Source organism: Melozone crissalis, unplaced genomic scaffold (genome assembly GCF_028551555.1).
Source record: "Melozone crissalis strain CALT ecotype California unplaced genomic scaffold, PUWL_Pcris_2 ptg000019l_1, whole genome shotgun sequence".
NCBI lineage: Eukaryota > Metazoa > Chordata > Aves > Passeriformes > Passerellidae > Melozone > Melozone crissalis.
The window spans coordinates 13,682,936-13,699,750 of record NW_026535797.1 but is presented as its reverse complement, the minus strand read 5'-3'; the positions used below and the strand labels follow the sequence as shown (position 1 = coordinate 13,699,750).

Sequence of the window (16,815 nt, the reverse complement as noted above, 5' to 3'; positions counted from 1 at the left end):
GAGCTGTGGTCTCAGCCTGGGGAGGTCCTGCTGGGGGATGACTTCCAGTCACGAGGGAGCCAAATTTATCATAGCACAAAAGTGTCCACGGGGCTGTGACACCTGCAATGGACACACCTGCACTGCCTCTGTGTCCTCATTCCACTCCCTGGGAAACTCCTGACACCACCAGGTAAAGGAGAAAGGCTCCAAGAGGAACCATTCCTTAATGAAATCACCCTTCCCAGGCAGAATCACCCTTCCCTGGGGTGGTGCTGAAATATTCCTCTGCTATGTCAAAACAGGAGAGGAATTTTCACCATTTAGGAGGAGGTGTCCTAATTTTGAATGTGCAATCTTTTCCCTCTAGATGACTTGTATTCTGGCAGATATTACTGTGAGCAGTGCCCATGGTCCGGGGCAGCCACTTGGCCAACTTGCCCTTGAGCACTTCCAGGGATGGGGCATCCACAGCTTCTCTGGGCAACCCGTGCCAGTGCCTCACCAGTCTCACAGTCAAGAATTTCTCCCTAATATCTGATCTAAACCTGCTTTTTGTCAGTTTAAACAATTCTCCCTTGTCCTATCACTGCATGCCCTTATACCAAGTCCCTTCCCAATTTCTTGCAGCCCCTTTGCAGCCTCTTGCAGTGAAACCTCCCCAGAGCCTTCTCTTCTCCATACTAAACAACCTCAGCCATCTCAGCCTGTCTTCACAGGAGAGGTGCTCCAGTACTCTGAGCACCTTCACGGCCTGTTCTGGACTTGTTCCAGCAGGCCCATGTCCTTCCTGTGCTGAGGACCCCAGAGGTGGACACAGCATTCCAGCTGGGAATCACTGCAGTGTACTGGAGGGATAGAACCCCTTGCCCTGTTGGTCAGACCTCCTGTGATGCAGCCCAGGCCATGCTTGGCTTCCTGGGCTGCAGGCATGGATTGCAGGGTCAGGTCAAGCCTCTCATCCACCTTCAGGTCCCTGAATTAGTCCCTGAACCCCTCAAACACATCCAGGGCCCAGGCTGCAAACACAGGGTCTATTTCCAAACCCAGCTGACCCCAGGCAATGCTCCCTGTGTCCAGCACCCTTCTCCTGTGGCTGCTAAGCTGGGAGCATGGACAGCCTTAGTGAGACCAGAGGCAGGGACAAATCCTGCACCAAACTCTGTGGGGCTGCCCCAGCACTGCCTTTTCCACACGGAATATGAGAGGACGTGGAGCACACAGGAACCCATCTCAGTCAAAACTGGTCCCTCCGCAGTCAGGTGAGGTTTGTGGGGAGTGAAGGCATCCCTGTGGTGGTGACAGGGACAGATTGCTGTTAGAACACCTGGTGAAACCAGTGAGAGAAGGCTTGGTGGATCCCCTTGATCCATCCTACTGGAGCTCATCTCTGCTGGAGCCATGGGGAATGAGGGCACTGGCAGGGTGTGAGTGCTCTTGTCTGACCATGCTCTGTGGCCACTTATGGCCTCACCAATCCCCAGATATTGCACAGGGACACCAGGGTGTCTCCAGCAAGCCTTAATCAGCTTTCCAGTTGAGATGTGACCCAGAACCTTGAGCCAGGTGAGCTCAAGGCTAGAGAGGTTCATGGAGGATTTGCAGATATCCAGTGATGGGCCATGACTATTTCCTTGAGGACCACATTCAAAGCATCTGAAGAGTTCAAACCAGGGTCTTCTCTCCCATTCCACATTGTCCAGGGCTGAGCCCCAGCCCTCCATGTGAATACCTCAGCCTTGAACCCACCCAGCCTTTAGCACTGGCCACACCAGGAGAAGGCACTTGTGCATTTGGAGAGAGCCATCTTCATCTTTGCTTCTGGAAACCTTAAGATCAGCAGCATTTCCAGCTGCCCAAGTAATTTCTCAGACTCTTCTTTGCACCTTCTCCAGTTTTTCAAGGTCTACTTGGACACTACTAGGGAATACATCCTTATCTTCACCAGACAGAACCAGTGCTTTTGGAGACCTCAGTCCAGGGAGCTGGATTTCAACATAGGGAAGCAGCTTTGGACAAGCAAAAGCAGCTCTGAGCCCACCCAGCCATATCCTTGCTGAGAAGCCTGCAGTGGAGCAGCTGGGAATGCCTCCCTGGCAAGACAAGCAGAGACGAAGCCCAAATCCCTCTTTTGCAAGAGTAAAAGGTCAGTGGCATGAGGCAGTTTGAACTACAATCTCCCAAAAAATCTTGCCCCAAATAGCCCCAGAAAAAACTGATGGTTGCCAGTGTTCCATGAGCATGGGGGTTCCTCACCCCCAGGCCCTGATGGAAAAGAGGATGGACATGTCCTTTGACATGGTGCCCTCAAACAAGTCCCCAGGAACAAATGCATCCAAAAGATACCATAGAATTCTTCCAGTGACCCCCAGTCCTTGGAAAGAGGGCACTTCTGGCTCTGGTGGCATCCAAAACCCTGACAGAAATGGGTCCTGACCCCACATTTCCCAGGTCTGCCCCATCTCCCTGGTCACTTAGAGCAGTCCTTGGCCATAACGCAACATTCCCACTCCTTGGCTATGCCAGATCCTCAGGAATGGGGGGCTGGTCCCAGGGGGGCCATTGCCCTCACATGGAGGGCAGGGGGCATCCTCCAAGCTGCCCCACATGCTGGGTGGGAGAGATAGATAAATACCAGAATAAATAAATACAAGTGGCAAAGAGGCCTGAAATGATGCTGTCGTTTGCTGGGAATGAGAGACACAAGTGTAATTTAGGTTTTGATATTATCAAAGTCTCGCTGCTCTAAAACAGCAGGGCACTCAGTGCCTCATTAATAAAGGATAAACTTGGAGTCTATTTACAATGCACTTTTTGGGGTTATTTACACTCCATTATACATATGTAATGCTGCACATATTTACCGCTCTGTTCTGCTGCCGGCGCGGGGGAGGCGAGCGGGGAGCGCCGGGGCTGCAGAGCCTGACCCTGCTCTCACTGCTGGCCTGTGCACAGCCCAGCGTGCTCCAGAGCCCGATGGGATGGAAGGGATGGGAGCAGGCTCTGGGGCCCCTATATGGCCCTGTCCCCACGGGCCCAGCACCCACACACACCCAGCAGTGCCCTGAGCCTTTGCCAAGGGGTGCAGGAAGGGTGGGCTCCTCACTAAGTGACCACAAACACCAAACACCAAGCTGTGGACCCGTCACAGAGAGGGAAACTGGGAAAAAAAAAGGGCAAAATTATTTGCAACAAGATGATGTTTGTGCTGGCATGAGAGTGTTTTGGTCACACAACCCCCTTTCCCCTCACTTGGGCTTACCTTGCACCAGAACAAAATGTTGTAGTTTTCCTGTAAATGACAGCTCCTGGCAGGTCTGGGAACCCCATGGTTTACCATGGTATTTGTGGGAGCTGCTGTGGTGGGTCCTGGGACACAGGACAGCCTCTCCCTCCAAACACAGCCCCAGGATTCAGGGCAGAGACATGGGAGAGGTTGTGCTTAGAGGGCACCTTGGGGTCACGATCCCTTTAGAGTGTGCAGAGTTCCCATGGGAGCACTCTGTGGGGCCAGCACACGACGCCGGGCACCAAGGGCTCCCAGCAGCCTCTGGAGGGGCACAGTGACTGGACAGTCACCCCCAGCTCAGAGCTGCTCCATGTCCCTTCTGCAACAGCCTCCAGCTTTGCATGACCGACTTGAGGTGAGATGCAAGAGCCTGGGAACAATCCTGACCACCCTTCCTAGAAAATGTGGGGTGACTTTGACCCTTCCAGCCAGTCACAGGGGGGAGGAGGCTAAGCCTGTCTTCCCATTCTGCTCTTCCCTGATGCCAGAGAAGCACCTGCCCATTCCAGCACCTTCCTGCTTGCTGCCATTCCAGGCTAAATTTGCCAAACAATGCCTCTGGTGGCAATGCTCTTTATTAAACAGCTCATGCCAGGAGCCCTTGCCAAGGGCCCACACCCAGGAGCAAAGAGAACCCCCTGGTTCAGGAGGTCCCCTTGTCTCTCTGGGTGCATCTCTTCCAGCATGGGATCATGCCCAGCAGTCAGTGCAGCCTTGGTGCATCAATGGGGCTCATCCTGGGCCCAGACTGTGCCACGGAGAGGTGTCCTGGGAGACCCAGAGATGACCAGGTTGTAACAAATTGGCCCCCACAACCTTCCCCAGCCCCGAGCCTCCTCCCCATCCCCATCCCCATCCCCATCCCCATCCCCATCCCCATCCCCATCCCCATCCCCATCCCCATCCCCCCAGCCCACTGAGGTCAGGGCAGGCTGGAGCCTGAGCCCTCCAGGGAGCTGCTCTCCAAGGTCCCGTAGCCATCGAGCTTCATCATGCCGATGAGCTGGGCTGGCACGGACAGCACGGAGCGGTGCGTGGCGAAGATGTGGCTGATCTCCATGAAGGTCTTGTTCTTGGTCTCAGGGATGACAAGATAGACGTACAGGGCCACCAGCAGGCAGACACCACAGAAAACCAGGTAGCAAAAGGCACCGGCTGACATCTGGGGACAAGAGCAGGATGAGGCAGAGACACTGCCAGGCACTCCCAAACTGGGCACGGCACGAGGCAGAGCCCCCTCCCATCCCCCTGCCCTGGGCTGGCTCTGACCAGCACTGAGCTGAGCCAAGAGCACAGGCATCCCTGCCTTGGCCCATCCTGGGAGAGCAGCAGGGCTGTGTCTGTTCCCTCCATCCCCCAGGGCCCCTCTGGACCAGCACCTGCAGGAAGGGGAAGATGAAGCCGATGGTGAAGTTGCAGAGCCAGTTGAGAGAGCCCCCCACAATGTAGGCAGCGGGGCGGTGGGACTGCGTGAAGAGCTCAGCTGTCATCAGGAAGGGGACACCAGCTGCAGAGGGAGGGGACACATCAAGGGATGGAGGACAGGGTGACTCAGGTACCCCTGGGGTCACCAGGTTCTGCCCACTTCAGTCCTGTGGCCAAGGGGCTGGAGCCCAGCAAGGCTCATGGTTCAAACTGGTGGTGCTGGGAGAGCTGGAGGAGACAGGAGCAGTGTCCTACCCTTGGTGTCCCTTGGGATATGTCTAGTGGGGGGTGATGTGATGTCCCCTGACATACCACACTGGCACATTGCTGGGTGCTCAGGCCAGTTCCCCAGGTTGCATGACTGGAAAGTTTCAGACTGAGTCAAAATAAAGGTGGAACATTTCATGTGGATCCTCATTTTCCAAAAATGTTTCTAAATGCTGATATATTAAATCTCATGGAGATGACAGGCATAGAGAAACATCTTCCTGGCACCCTCCAATAATGCCCTTTCCAGACTCCCTTGATCAAAACAGTTTAGAAAACTTCCTTATATCAATCAGCTTCTGTTGCTACTGTGGCTGATTCAAAGAGGAAAGAAGCAACCACTTTTCTGAGCATCACAATCTCCTGCAGGACACAGAAATGCCATTTTCCAACATGCTTTTCCCATGCAGAGTGAAAGAACCCACAATATATGGAAGTGGTTTTCCAAGCCAACTTGTAAGGTCTGAAAACTGGACACAGGGTGTGGCTATTTCTTCTAGAAGGACTTAGCCTCTCCAGCCAAGTGTCACTGAGCCAGAAGTCCTGGGTCCCAGGACTGTCCCTGTGTTGGGGGGCAGGATCCAAGGTCCAGAGTACCTTCCAAGACCACAGGAATCTGGCAGGGGATTGTATCTGATATGGTGACATGCCTGGGGTCCCAGGTGCCTCAAACAGGGGTGGCTGGACCTCTTTATAAAATGCAGGGAAAAAATGAACCAAAAACCAAGTGTAAGAAGTGAGGGAGGAGTGGGGCCCCTGACGGACTCTTACTCACAGCTCGCCTAGAACAGAGATATATATATTTTTTTTTTGTTTTAAAACTCCTATTCATCATTGTTTGTGAACAATGAGCCATTAAAATCCTAATTAAAGATGTAATTACAGTGAATAAAGTCTGGGCTGAGGATGAATTATAGATCTGTTAAGAGCTCTGCTAATACATCAACTGGGTAAACCAGTCCAGGTTTCACTCCTGCTGCTGGAGCCTGCACCCCATTAGGGGCAGGACGATTCTCACCAGCTGCACTGTGATAGGAGCTGGGACACCTCCCCAGAGGTCTGGGGAAGGCTGCCAGGGCTTCACTCTGTTCCTCCTGGAGCGTGGCCCAGCAGGAGGGGTAGAGTGTGCCCTGGGCATGTGTGGGGCTGGAGGGGTTTGTGGTGGGCTTTCACTTGGAGGGACAGCATCATAAACCAGGGCTGGACCACGGGGATGGGGCCAAGGCTCAGCTCCTGTCACCTGCCTGCAAACCCTGCTGCTCTCCTGGAGCCCTCACTCCCACCCCAGTGCTCCCCATTCCCGCAGCCCCAGACCCACCTGGTCCCATGCAGAAGCCAGCGATGATGCCGACCACGCAGGCCACGCTGACGTAGCGCATCCAGGGCAGGGCAGCCTGCGAGGGGACACCGGGCTGGGGACACTGCTGGGGCTGGCCCTGAGCCAGCACCCCTGGGACACGGCTTCAGGCCTGCCCTCGGCCTGGTGGTGGCTCTTGGGGACAGCAGCCACACAGGACACATTGGTGAGAGGCAGACAAGCAACGGGTGGTTTGGGGTCAGGCTGGTGAGGGTCAGCCTCAGCCAAGCTCAGCAGCTTGTGATGGTGCAGAATGCCCAGAGCCACGGGAGCATCCTCTGGAAGCAGACAGCAGGAGAAGGACCCTGTACCTGCCCTGGCATTTCACATCTGCCTCCCTGGGAACATTTCTGAAAAAAAGCTACCAGAAGCAGCAGGATTTTTCTCCTAGGGATTTGCAGTTTCTTTTTTTGTTGCTGTTCTTGGTGCTAAATTTACCTTCTCTTTAGCTTTGAAGGGAAAGCATGACTTGGAAGAGCCAGCTCACCTCTCATTTCCACACACGCTCCTTCCCCCAGGACTCTAGCCATCCCTCCCCAGATACTGCCCAGTGGGGGCAGTGGCCAGGCCTACCTGCAGCAGCAGGGAGATGGTGATGCCAGCTGAGCAGACACCCATGGCACAGAAGCCGGTGATGATGAGGGGCCGCCGTCCCACCCTCTCGATGGTGAAGCACTGCCAGGAGAGAGCAGAGACTGACAGGGTGCTGGGCAGCTCCAGGGTGGGTGGGACCAGCCCTGAACCCCAGATCCAGTTGCAGGCGGGAGGATGCTCCAGGTGGTATCTGGGGATTGGGGGCAACCCCAGCTCGGAGTTCCAGGGTTGGGGCTGGGGCATGGAAAGTGCCAGGGGTGAGCATGCATGGGGCAGGAGACGGGTCCCACAGAGCAGGGGCTAGGGTGCAGGGCTGGGGCGATCCACAAGCCACATTGGCATCAGTGGCAGGAGAGGAGCTGGGAATGGGGTGTTTGTGGGGCAGTGGGCACAGCAGGGTGTGGGCAGGCAGCACAGCGGCAGTGGGAGCAGGCAGGGTATTGACAGCAGAACAAATGCCTGTAATTTTATAACCAATCTCAGCATGTCCATCAGGGGCCATTTGTGGGGCTGCTCCCAAGCAATCTGGCTCTATGCTAGGTGACTTCTAGGGGGCTGGGACACCCCCACAGAAAGAGGAGGGGAGTAGGGGGTACCCTTCAGAGAGGCAGCAGACCCCACTCTGCTCTGGATTAGGCTGTGGGAGAGGGGAGCAGCCCCCCACTCATTCCCTCCTTTCTGGGAGCAGCCACCCCCATCCATCTCTGTAATTGTCAGGGAGTGGATTTAGTGCCGGGTGGCTTGGGCTGGCCCTGGGTGACACTTGCAGATGGGACAAGGGCCATAAATCTGCCTGGCCCAGTGCTAACTCTCTGGCTAAATGAGGGCTGGCTGGGCTGGGGGGGCTGCTAGCCTGGGGCCAGGCCAGTGCTTGGCTGGGGGCGGGGGGAAAGGGAGACATGTGACTCTGCTAACAGAGGGACAATGAAAGCGAGAGCCAGAACAAACTTCTAGTCCCCTCCATCATTTCCAACCTTTTCTTTGTCTGCCATCTCTACCCAACCTCCCTGCTACCCTAAAATTATCTCACCACTCCTAGATGTGACTCCTAGATGGAGCCTGTCTCATCCCATCTCCCATTTCCATGCCAAATCCTTTGCCCCCCAGAAAAGGGGCTGTGCTGTGGCACAGATGATATTTGGGGGTCCACTCTGTCCCCTCGTTTGGTGGTGCTGGGAGCTGCCAAGAGGGCTCTGGCACAGAGGGGCTGTGTCCATCTGTCTGTCCCTCACTCACCCCGATCAGCCCGGCGACGACCTCGATGGCGCCGGTGCCCATGGTGGTGTAGGGGATTTGGGACACGGGAATCCCGGCGTTCTCGAAGATGGCGTTGGTGTAAAACCAGATCTGCCAGGAGGGGACACAGCATGAACAGGGGGATGGAGCCACTCAAGGAAATGCCCAAAGCCCTGCCAGGCGTGAGCTCAGAGCCTGCACAGCCGTGCCGGGCCAGGAGTGCGTGGGGCTTACAGCATCGATGCCCGAGAGCTGCATGCCGGCGTTGAGCACCGCCACCGAGAGCGTCTGCCAGCGCAGCGAGCGCTCCCGCAGCAGCTGCCACACCGACGCCATTTCCACGCAGGACAGCGACCGCTGCTCCTCCTGCATCTCCTCGATCACGTCCTGGACCTCAGGGCTCCCCAGGAACCGCTGCAGGGCTGTGGGCAGAGCGGGCCATGGACACGTGTCCCCAGCACAGGGCACATGCTCACAGGTATGGCACCAGGTAAGGGCTTGGCTCTACCCTGGCCCAACCTCCCCAGCAGCCTCCCTGCGGGGATCAGCGTCCATAGGAAATGGGGAAATCCTCACACCACAGTGCTGGGCACCATGGAAATGCTGTGGCACAACCAGGTGTGACAGAAGGGCTGAACCATCAGGATTGTGTTGGGCTGTCAGGTATGGGCATGCAAGAATGTCATAAGGAAGCACCTTGGTCTTGGAGGACCTTTGTGAAGCACCATGCACCTTTCAGAGCCAGTCTGCCCATGGATATCCCCTCACCTTTGGTGGCCCCACAGATGTCGTTTCTCTCTATCAGCAGGTACCGAGGGCTCTCAGGGAAGCAGTGCAGCAGCAGGAGCTGGAGGGAGGCAGGAACAACCACCACTGACAGGAAAAGGGGCCAGAACCTGTCCTGGGAGGAGTTGAAATGGGATGTGTCATGGAGAGAGCAGAGCAGTGTCCAGCACGTGTGGGCTGGGGTACTGTGCTCACCTTGCCCAGCAGTTCTGGCAGGCCCAGGACCTGGGCAGAGAAAACCCCCAGGCAGATGAAGATGCTGGGCATGAGACCCAGGAATCCCCGCAGGTTCTTGGGAGCGATTTCTCCCAGGTAGAGGGGGACCACACTGAGACAGATACCTGGGGGGCACAGGAGGGACTGGGATGGCAGAGGCAGAAGGGAGAAGCCAGACCCTAGGCCCATCTCCTCCCATGTCCAGCATCATCCACAGTGGGGACCCCGTGGCATTGGAGGTGGCCCTGGCTGTACCAGAGAACCCCTCCATAGAGCCTGTGGGGATACAAAGCCCTCTTCATCCCCCTAGGAATGGCTGTAGGGGACTGAGCCATGAGGAAGGGGCTGTGCCCAGCCCAGGGAGCACCCACCTGAGTGGATGCCCGTGATGGAGCGGCCGATGATCACCATCTCAGGGGATCCCAGCTCCCGGCTGAAGCCCATGAAGCCGCCGGCCAGGAGGACGAGGAGAGCGCTGCGGCTCAGAGCCCCATTCCTGGCAGGCACAAGCAGCAGCAGGGAGCTCCTCCAGTCCCACCCCACCTCTGGAGCACCCTGGCCCTGGTGGGACGCCCTTACCTGCCGTAGCGCTCCACCAGCAGCCCCACGAGCAGTGAGCCCCCCAGGCCGCCCAGGGCGAAGATGGAGACAGTGAGGGCGTAGAGCAGGGTCAGGGGGGCAGGGCCCAGCCCGTGCCCGTAGCGCTGGGACCACGTGGCGTTGTAGAAAGCCTTTATGTGCTGCAGGGCAGAGACACACACGGGCACCAGCTGTGCTGGCAGAAAGGGGAAGGCAAGGGAAGAGAGGACCTACAGGGACAATATCGTGGGTTTAACAGCATTAAAGGAGATGCAGGGCAGAACGTGTTTGGGGATGACTGGGATGTGCGTCTGGTTGCTCAGCAAGTCTCAGCACCTGAGAGGCCTAAGGATGGCTTAGAGATACCAAAGAGAGCACTCAAGCTGGAGCAGGGAGGTTGAGGCCAGCTTTCCAGGCCCTGCTTTCCCCAGGGGGACAAGTTTGGAGTACATGAACGTGGATGCTGATATTCTTCCCCTGCCATTCCTCTCTGGGTGACTGCTCAAGGAAAGTGCCAGTGTTTTGATGTGGGGCTGCTGGACAGCTGTCCCTCCGCCCTCCAAGGGAGGGATGCAGGGCTGTTTTCCCTGCTCCCAGAGAGGCTGCCCATCCCTTACCTCTGCCGGGGAGTTCACCACAGCAAGGTTGTAGCCATAGAGCATGGAGGAGCCAAAGGATACCAGAAGGGTGACAGACAGCAGGGGGAAGGTGAGATGCTGGGAAAGAGGAGGAAGTATCAGCACAGTGCTGGCCAGCAGAGCCAGGAGTCAAGGTGTCATGGACTGCCCCTTTTCCAGCAGGGATGACCCTGGCCCAGAGCAAAGACCCCAGTGCAATGGAATCCTGTGTTGAGCACTGCTTCATGCCAGAGCCCAGCACCCAGCCCAGCTGATCCAGCTTCCTCGTGGCTGGTCTTGTGGCTGTGGTGTGAGGTTTTTTACCGCGGTGGTGACCCAGCCTGGGTAACCTGGGCACCCCTGCCCAGCTGGGATGGGTGAAAGGAGGGACACCCTTTTTCACCCTCAGGGCGCTGCCCTGAGTGGCCCAACACCGCTGAAATGTTCCCCAAAACACCACCCGGACCCACGTCCTGAACCCTCACCCCCTCCAGCACCTTTGCCTGCCGCTCCTGCTGGGCTCCTCACTGCGGGGAGCCGGGGGCTGTGGGGAACAGCCCCATTGCAGCTGTGACCCAGCCCAGGCCGGGACCGGGGTGCTCAGAGCATTCAGAGCAGCCCCAGCTGCAGGGACAGCCCGGGGTGCTGCAGCGAATGTCCGGAGCGATGGATGTCCCCGCAGGGTGCGGACATGGGACGAGCCTGTGTCCCCAGGAGCAGCCCCGCTCCCACAGCCCGAGCTTCCCGCACGGTAGCCGGGTTCGTAGCACCCAGCAGCTCCCGGCTCACGCACAGCAAATCCCCCCTAATCCCATCAGGAATCCCAAGCCGGGAGAAAAGGGAGGGGGATGTCAGGCCGAGGGGTGTCAGGCCCGGGGCTAGCGGGGCATAGGGGCTCCGTGGGGCAGACGGAAGCAGGGACGGGCAGCCCTCCCGGCCCGCAGGGAGCTCACCCCGGTGATGTCCCCGCCGGGCCGCGGGGTCCCTTTCCCGAGCGGCGGCGAGAAGCTGCGGGCGGAGCGCGGGGAGGGACGAGGAGGAGAGGGGGAGGAAGGCAGCCCCGGTGCGGCGGCCCGGCCGGTCTCTCCCATTTTTAGATGGAAGAAGGAGGAGGTGAGGGAAGGGAAGCAGGGCAGGGCAGCCCGGGAGCCCCCGGGGCTCATTGGAGGCGCCTGAGCGGCCGGAGGAGGAGTCCGGGAGCCTCTCCCCTCGCCGGGGGCAGCGGCAGCGCCTCCGGACTGCTCAGCCCGCGCAGGGGTCACGGCCCAGCCCGGGGCAGCGGAACCACTGAGGTGATGCTCTGGCACTTCTGAGAGCTCTGGCATGTCCCCGCTAAACGGGAGAGACCCGGGAACCGTAAATGGGGCAGCAGCACTGCCCCATCCCCGAGGCTGGCGGCGCGGGGGCGGCCCCACATCACCCGACACCCCCATCACCCCCGGCCCCTCTCCCAGCGGGGCAGACGTGCCCCATCCCCCGCGCTCGGGAAGCGGCTGCAGCCCCCGGCCATGGCTGGAGGCAGCTGCTTCCCCGGGCACGGAGGGACACAGCCCCCAGCCCCAGAGAGGAGAGAACGGCTCATGGCAGCTCAGAGGAATCCAATTTTGCTGCGGCCAGGAGCTGCCTCCCCTGCTGCTAATGAAGTGCCTTTAATTAGCAGCCTAATAGCAAGCTCTTAATTTGCCGAACAGCCAGTTGAAAGGATGGGGACCCCACTAAGCCACGGCTGGCGACAGCTCCAAGGGCTTAAAAGGGACAGGTCCCGACAGGCTGGCCCCACTCAGGGCGGTCCTGTGGGGCCAGGAGAGCAGAGCAGAGCTGGGAGAGCCCCACGGGCACCCCCAGGCCTGCAGTGCCAGCCCCAGCTGGGCTGTCGGAGAGTCCAGGCACCACATTCTGCCATGGAGGATGTTCCAGCTCTGGTCTCTCCCTGCCCATGAGCCTCCAGCTCTTCTGAAAGCATCGGGCGTCTCCCCCAGCCACCAGCCTTTGCCAGCTGCCAGTGTTCAGTTTTCCCAGGGCTGGCCCCTGCTCAGGAGTTCCTGTGTCTTGCCCAGACTCAGCTTTTTCACATCTGGATCAGGGCACCACCCTTACCTTTGTGCAGGTGTTGCTGGGTGGCTGCAAGAGACCTTGGTGACAGGGCCACAGTGGGGGAGACCTGCAGGAGTCTCAGTCCTTCTGGGGATGGTCCTGGTTCATTCCCAGAGCAGCAGGATGAAGATCCATTTTATTGGACCTAACCATGGTGAGATGACTCAGCAAGAGAACATGCAGCCTGTGGGTCCCAGCCATGCCCAAAGCACCTGCAGTGCTGCAGGGCAGCCCTAAACATGCCCAGGACTCACCCCAAATAAAGCAGCAAACCTGGGACCGGATGATGAGCCAGGCCATGCTGTGTCCTGCAGCCTGCTCCAACTCTGGTCATTCAGGCACATGCCTCACCTCTGGGAGCAGCATGTGGAGGGTTAAATGTGTCCAGTGGTCTCTGGAAAGAGGAAGCAGCAGCAGCCACCTCTCCTCCTCCCTGGTACTCTCCCAAAAAGTACCTACCAAAAAACCTTCCTGAACTTCCCAGCTCCTCTGCACTGAAGCCCATACCTGTCCCCAAGGCCCCTGCTCATCCGTGCAGCCACAGCCCCTCCTCCTGCCACACAGCCTGATGCTGGGCACCAAGCAGGGACATCTTCAGGGCAGCTCCAAGGCAGGGGATGGCTGCTGCCTTGATTTAGGGAGTAAATATGGGTTATGGTCACTGGTTCCCAGCAGTGGCTGTGATGCTGGGAGCAAAGGCTTAGCAGCACATGTAGAAGTGCAAGAAGGGGGAGGAGGAGAGCCTAGAGTGCCAATTAAGGCTCACCAGAGGGCTGGGTTAATTGGAGACACTCCTGTGACCTGACCTGGTGATAGTGGCACATGATAGACAAGGGCTGGTGAGAAACAGCCACTGCTCTGAGCTGCAAGGGAGCTTGTCTCACATTTTACAGGCATTCCTCCCCTGCCTCCATGCAAGGTGTCCCTGGCTAAAATATTCCCTGTAGCTGGGAAAGTGGCTGTGAGCCCATAAACCACCCTGATCCCCACCCATCATCACTCCCAGAGCTCCTGTCCCAGCACTCCATGTCATGGGATGCTCACACAGCTCCTTCCTCAAGGCATCTGACAGTGCCTGAGGCACACAAAGAAACCCGTGAGAACTGGCAGAGGCAGAGCAGCAGGTGTAGCTGGTCCCAGCACACATCCTGCAGAGTAATGGCATTTGCTGAGGCCAGGAGGATGGAGAAGCAGTTGGGACACCTGAGGGCTTCCCTGAGCTGACAGCTCCCACAGGGAGGTCTGTCCCCTTTTTCAAGATGAGATAGAAATCCCTTGGAAAGGATGTGGTGCCAGTGCTGGTTCTTGGGGTTTGCCCAGCACCATCTAGTCCAAACTAGATAAATTCCACAAGGAAGCAATAAGCAGCTCATGCAAAGGCAAAAAGATGCATTGCTTGGCAGGCACTGAGCCCTTTCCCTGTGCTGGAGGAGAGGGAGCTGGGCAGCACGGGCTGGGCAGGCAGAGCTGCTCACAGACATTGGTGCCACTCTGAAGGTCAGAGCAGTTGGCCAGGGCTGCCCTTTGGGAGGTGACACTGCAGAAACAGAGATGGTCTGGCACCTCCCCACCTTCCTGCCCCTTGGAGGAGAAGCCTTCCTTGATCCACCTTGGTAAATGCCAGCAGGGTGCTTGGGGCATGGCACAGGGAGTTTGGATACATCAGCTGTGTGATGTTAACCAGGGGCTTGAGTTTCTTCAAACCACAGTGGTCTCCACTGTGGAGGTCAGTGCTGTCCCCAGTGAAAGCCCTGCTCAGCCCCTGTCTCTGCCTGCACTGGAGAGCCCATCTGACTGTTCTCCATCTGCAGGCAGGCTATTTACCTGGACAGGTGAGACCTTTCCAGCCCAGGTGTCCCTGGTCATATTCCTTATCCTCTTCAGTGGTGAGGCTGATCAGCCTCACAGCTCAGCAACCTCTCTGTGGGTTTAGAGATTTCTAGCAGCTCCTACAGCCAGGTGCACGTCAGCAAATAATTTTGGAGAGAAAGCTCAGGATGGGAAGGTAACATGGAAGTGAAACAAAGAGTATCTCTCTTGGGGATATAATGAATATGGTCTGAGCTCTTGTAGGGTAAAGCAAAGTGGCTGGTGCTCACAGATATGCACTGCTGGACATGGATCACCTGGCAAAGGGGTCAGGTTGAGATCTCTAATGGCTGCAGCCCACTGCAAGGGAGAGTGCGTGCAGCAGCTTAGTTTTCCTTTTTAAAAAATTATTCTTATTCCACCTTATTATTCCCCCCTTATTCCCATCTTATGATTCAAAACATTGAATCATTTCTACATCCAGGGCACTGACGTGTGCCATAGCACAGGAAGCTGTGCCACATGCTGCCGTGGAACAAAAGGGGCCAGGACACTGCTGGAGCCAGGAACAGCCCTTACTCCCACGACAGACAGACAGCTCACCCACAGAAATATATGGCAGCATTACAGCGTGTCTGTCCGCTTTTGTTTCCTTGGCCACACTGCCTCCTCTCCTGAGAGCTCATCATCCTCTTCAAACCACCAATTGCTAAACTCATCCTAAACAGTTATTGTAAGAATTACATTCTTTCTATCCTAGCTAATCTAAGCTGGCCAATTCCCCCTTTCCAAAAAGTACCTTACTATACTCTTGAAAGCATGTATATAAGACAACAACAAAAAACCAGCAAACAAGAGAAGATTTCATTTTAAAGCTGTAGGTTGATCAAACGCTGTTAATTTGAAGCTATGGCAAACATTACTTTCCTTCTTCATTTGAAGTGGAAATAAGGCACACATTTTTAAACAGAAAGGGTAATTAACCACTGAATCTATTTAAGATAAGCTGTTCATTGTTTTCCAGTGGAAATTTACAATTGAGATTGCTTTTCTTTCTCAAAGACTCTCTTTAGTACTTGAGTTTTTGGATTCCAGTCCAGATTTCCTGGGAGAAGTTTTCCAGCTCATGCCCTGCAGGACAGCACTGTCCTAGTCCTAGAAATCTGGAATAAAGACCCTGATTCTCATCTTTAAACATCAAGGAGAAGAGGGGGAAGGACTATCGAAGGAACATTTAGAGATAACACACACAAAGAGAACCTGTTTCTCATGGGAGCAGGCAGCATGTGTGTAGTTTGGGTACACACAGACAACTGGGACTGTGGGTATGGAGGTCTCATTTGTGTGTGCTGGCACTCACGGGTTGTTGAAATCAAGCTGCATTCTGTGTAACAGACCAATCCAAAACAATGGATGTAGCCTGTCACTGCAGCTCCCTTTCCAAATCTATTATTGGATGGGAAGAAATAGCAGAGAGGAAAGAGAAAAGGTTAAAGAGGTGCAAATATATATATATATTACATATTATATATAAGTATGTATATAAAATATTTATTATAAATGTGTGCACACCCACACATACATATTAACACCAAAGCCTTGCCAAATAAAGCACGGGGCTGCTGGGAACCCTGTCACAAAGAAAGATGGAGATTGGAAGTGACAAGAATCCCGCTCCCAGCACTTGAGAAAAGCAGGAGCCTTCCCAATCTCCAGTCCCCTGCTGGCTGCCAAGAATGGAGCCAGCAGGGAGAGAGATGTTGGGAGTGCAGGGGTTTGTTTGTTTTCTGACCACCCCTGGAGTCAGGATCTTAAAACTGCGGTGGCCTTTGTTTTAAAAGGGGCTGTTAAGTCAAATGGGAAGATCCAAGGCTGCTATCCAAGGAGCACTTTTAAGAGGAAGGTATTCTGAGGGCGAGGGTGCCTGCCTTCTGATCTGAGCGAGCGGTGAGCGTGGAAGCATCCCCAGCCATGGAGCTGTGTGGTGGTGCTGTGATATGTCAATTACTCACTCATTATTGAACAGCAGGATTCTGATTAGCTTATAAAACAAATTTGTGTTTCTCCTACCAGGATCTTGCAACAATACGCAGAAAAACACAAAATCTTTGCAGGCTTTCCCCCACACTTTTTTAATGGGCAGGATGGCTCCAACTCTTCTCTGTCAGTGACATCCACTCTCTGGCTCACAGGGCAGACTCATCTGCCCCAGCCAGAGGCCATTAACTATGAATGGAGAGAGTGTTAATTAAAAAGGTATGCTGTAGTTTTAGGAATAAGTGGGGTTTTTTTCTGACTGCCAGGGCAGTCTTTCATGCTGCATTTGTCAATGAGCAGCAGCTCTGAAGTGGGACTGGCTACTGCAGACTCTGTGTCCAGTGAAGCTGCATCCATCTCAGGCTTGGGGCAAAGCTGTCCACCTTCCATCCCCAGCACTGCCAGGTGTTCACACTGCAGATGTTGTGAACAGTACATGTGTAGCAGAAGTGTGACCCACACACATGGGTTTGAGGAAGATACAGGATTGGTATTTTCACAGCATCTTTCCCCCCAAAAGGAAAACAGGA

General features: G+C 55.8%; 1 protein-coding gene across 1 annotated transcript; it reads right to left on the bottom strand.

Annotated features, from left to right (window-relative positions):
* Positions 1 to 4,190: 4,190 nt before the first annotated feature.
* Positions 4,191 to 11,508, bottom strand: LOC128937431 (solute carrier family 2, facilitated glucose transporter member 5-like). Its single transcript, XM_054277139.1, has 12 exons — positions 11,299 to 11,508; positions 10,346 to 10,444; positions 9,729 to 9,889; positions 9,521 to 9,645; positions 9,129 to 9,274; positions 8,916 to 9,048; positions 8,382 to 8,569; positions 8,148 to 8,258; positions 6,891 to 6,992; positions 6,279 to 6,354; positions 4,648 to 4,775; positions 4,191 to 4,430 (listed from the first exon to the last, which is right to left on the bottom strand). Exons 1-12 carry the CDS (start codon positions 11,506 to 11,508, stop codon positions 4,191 to 4,193), a joined length of 1,719 nt encoding a protein of 572 aa, XP_054133114.1.
* Between the last annotated feature and the right edge of the window lie 5,307 nt (positions 11,509 to 16,815).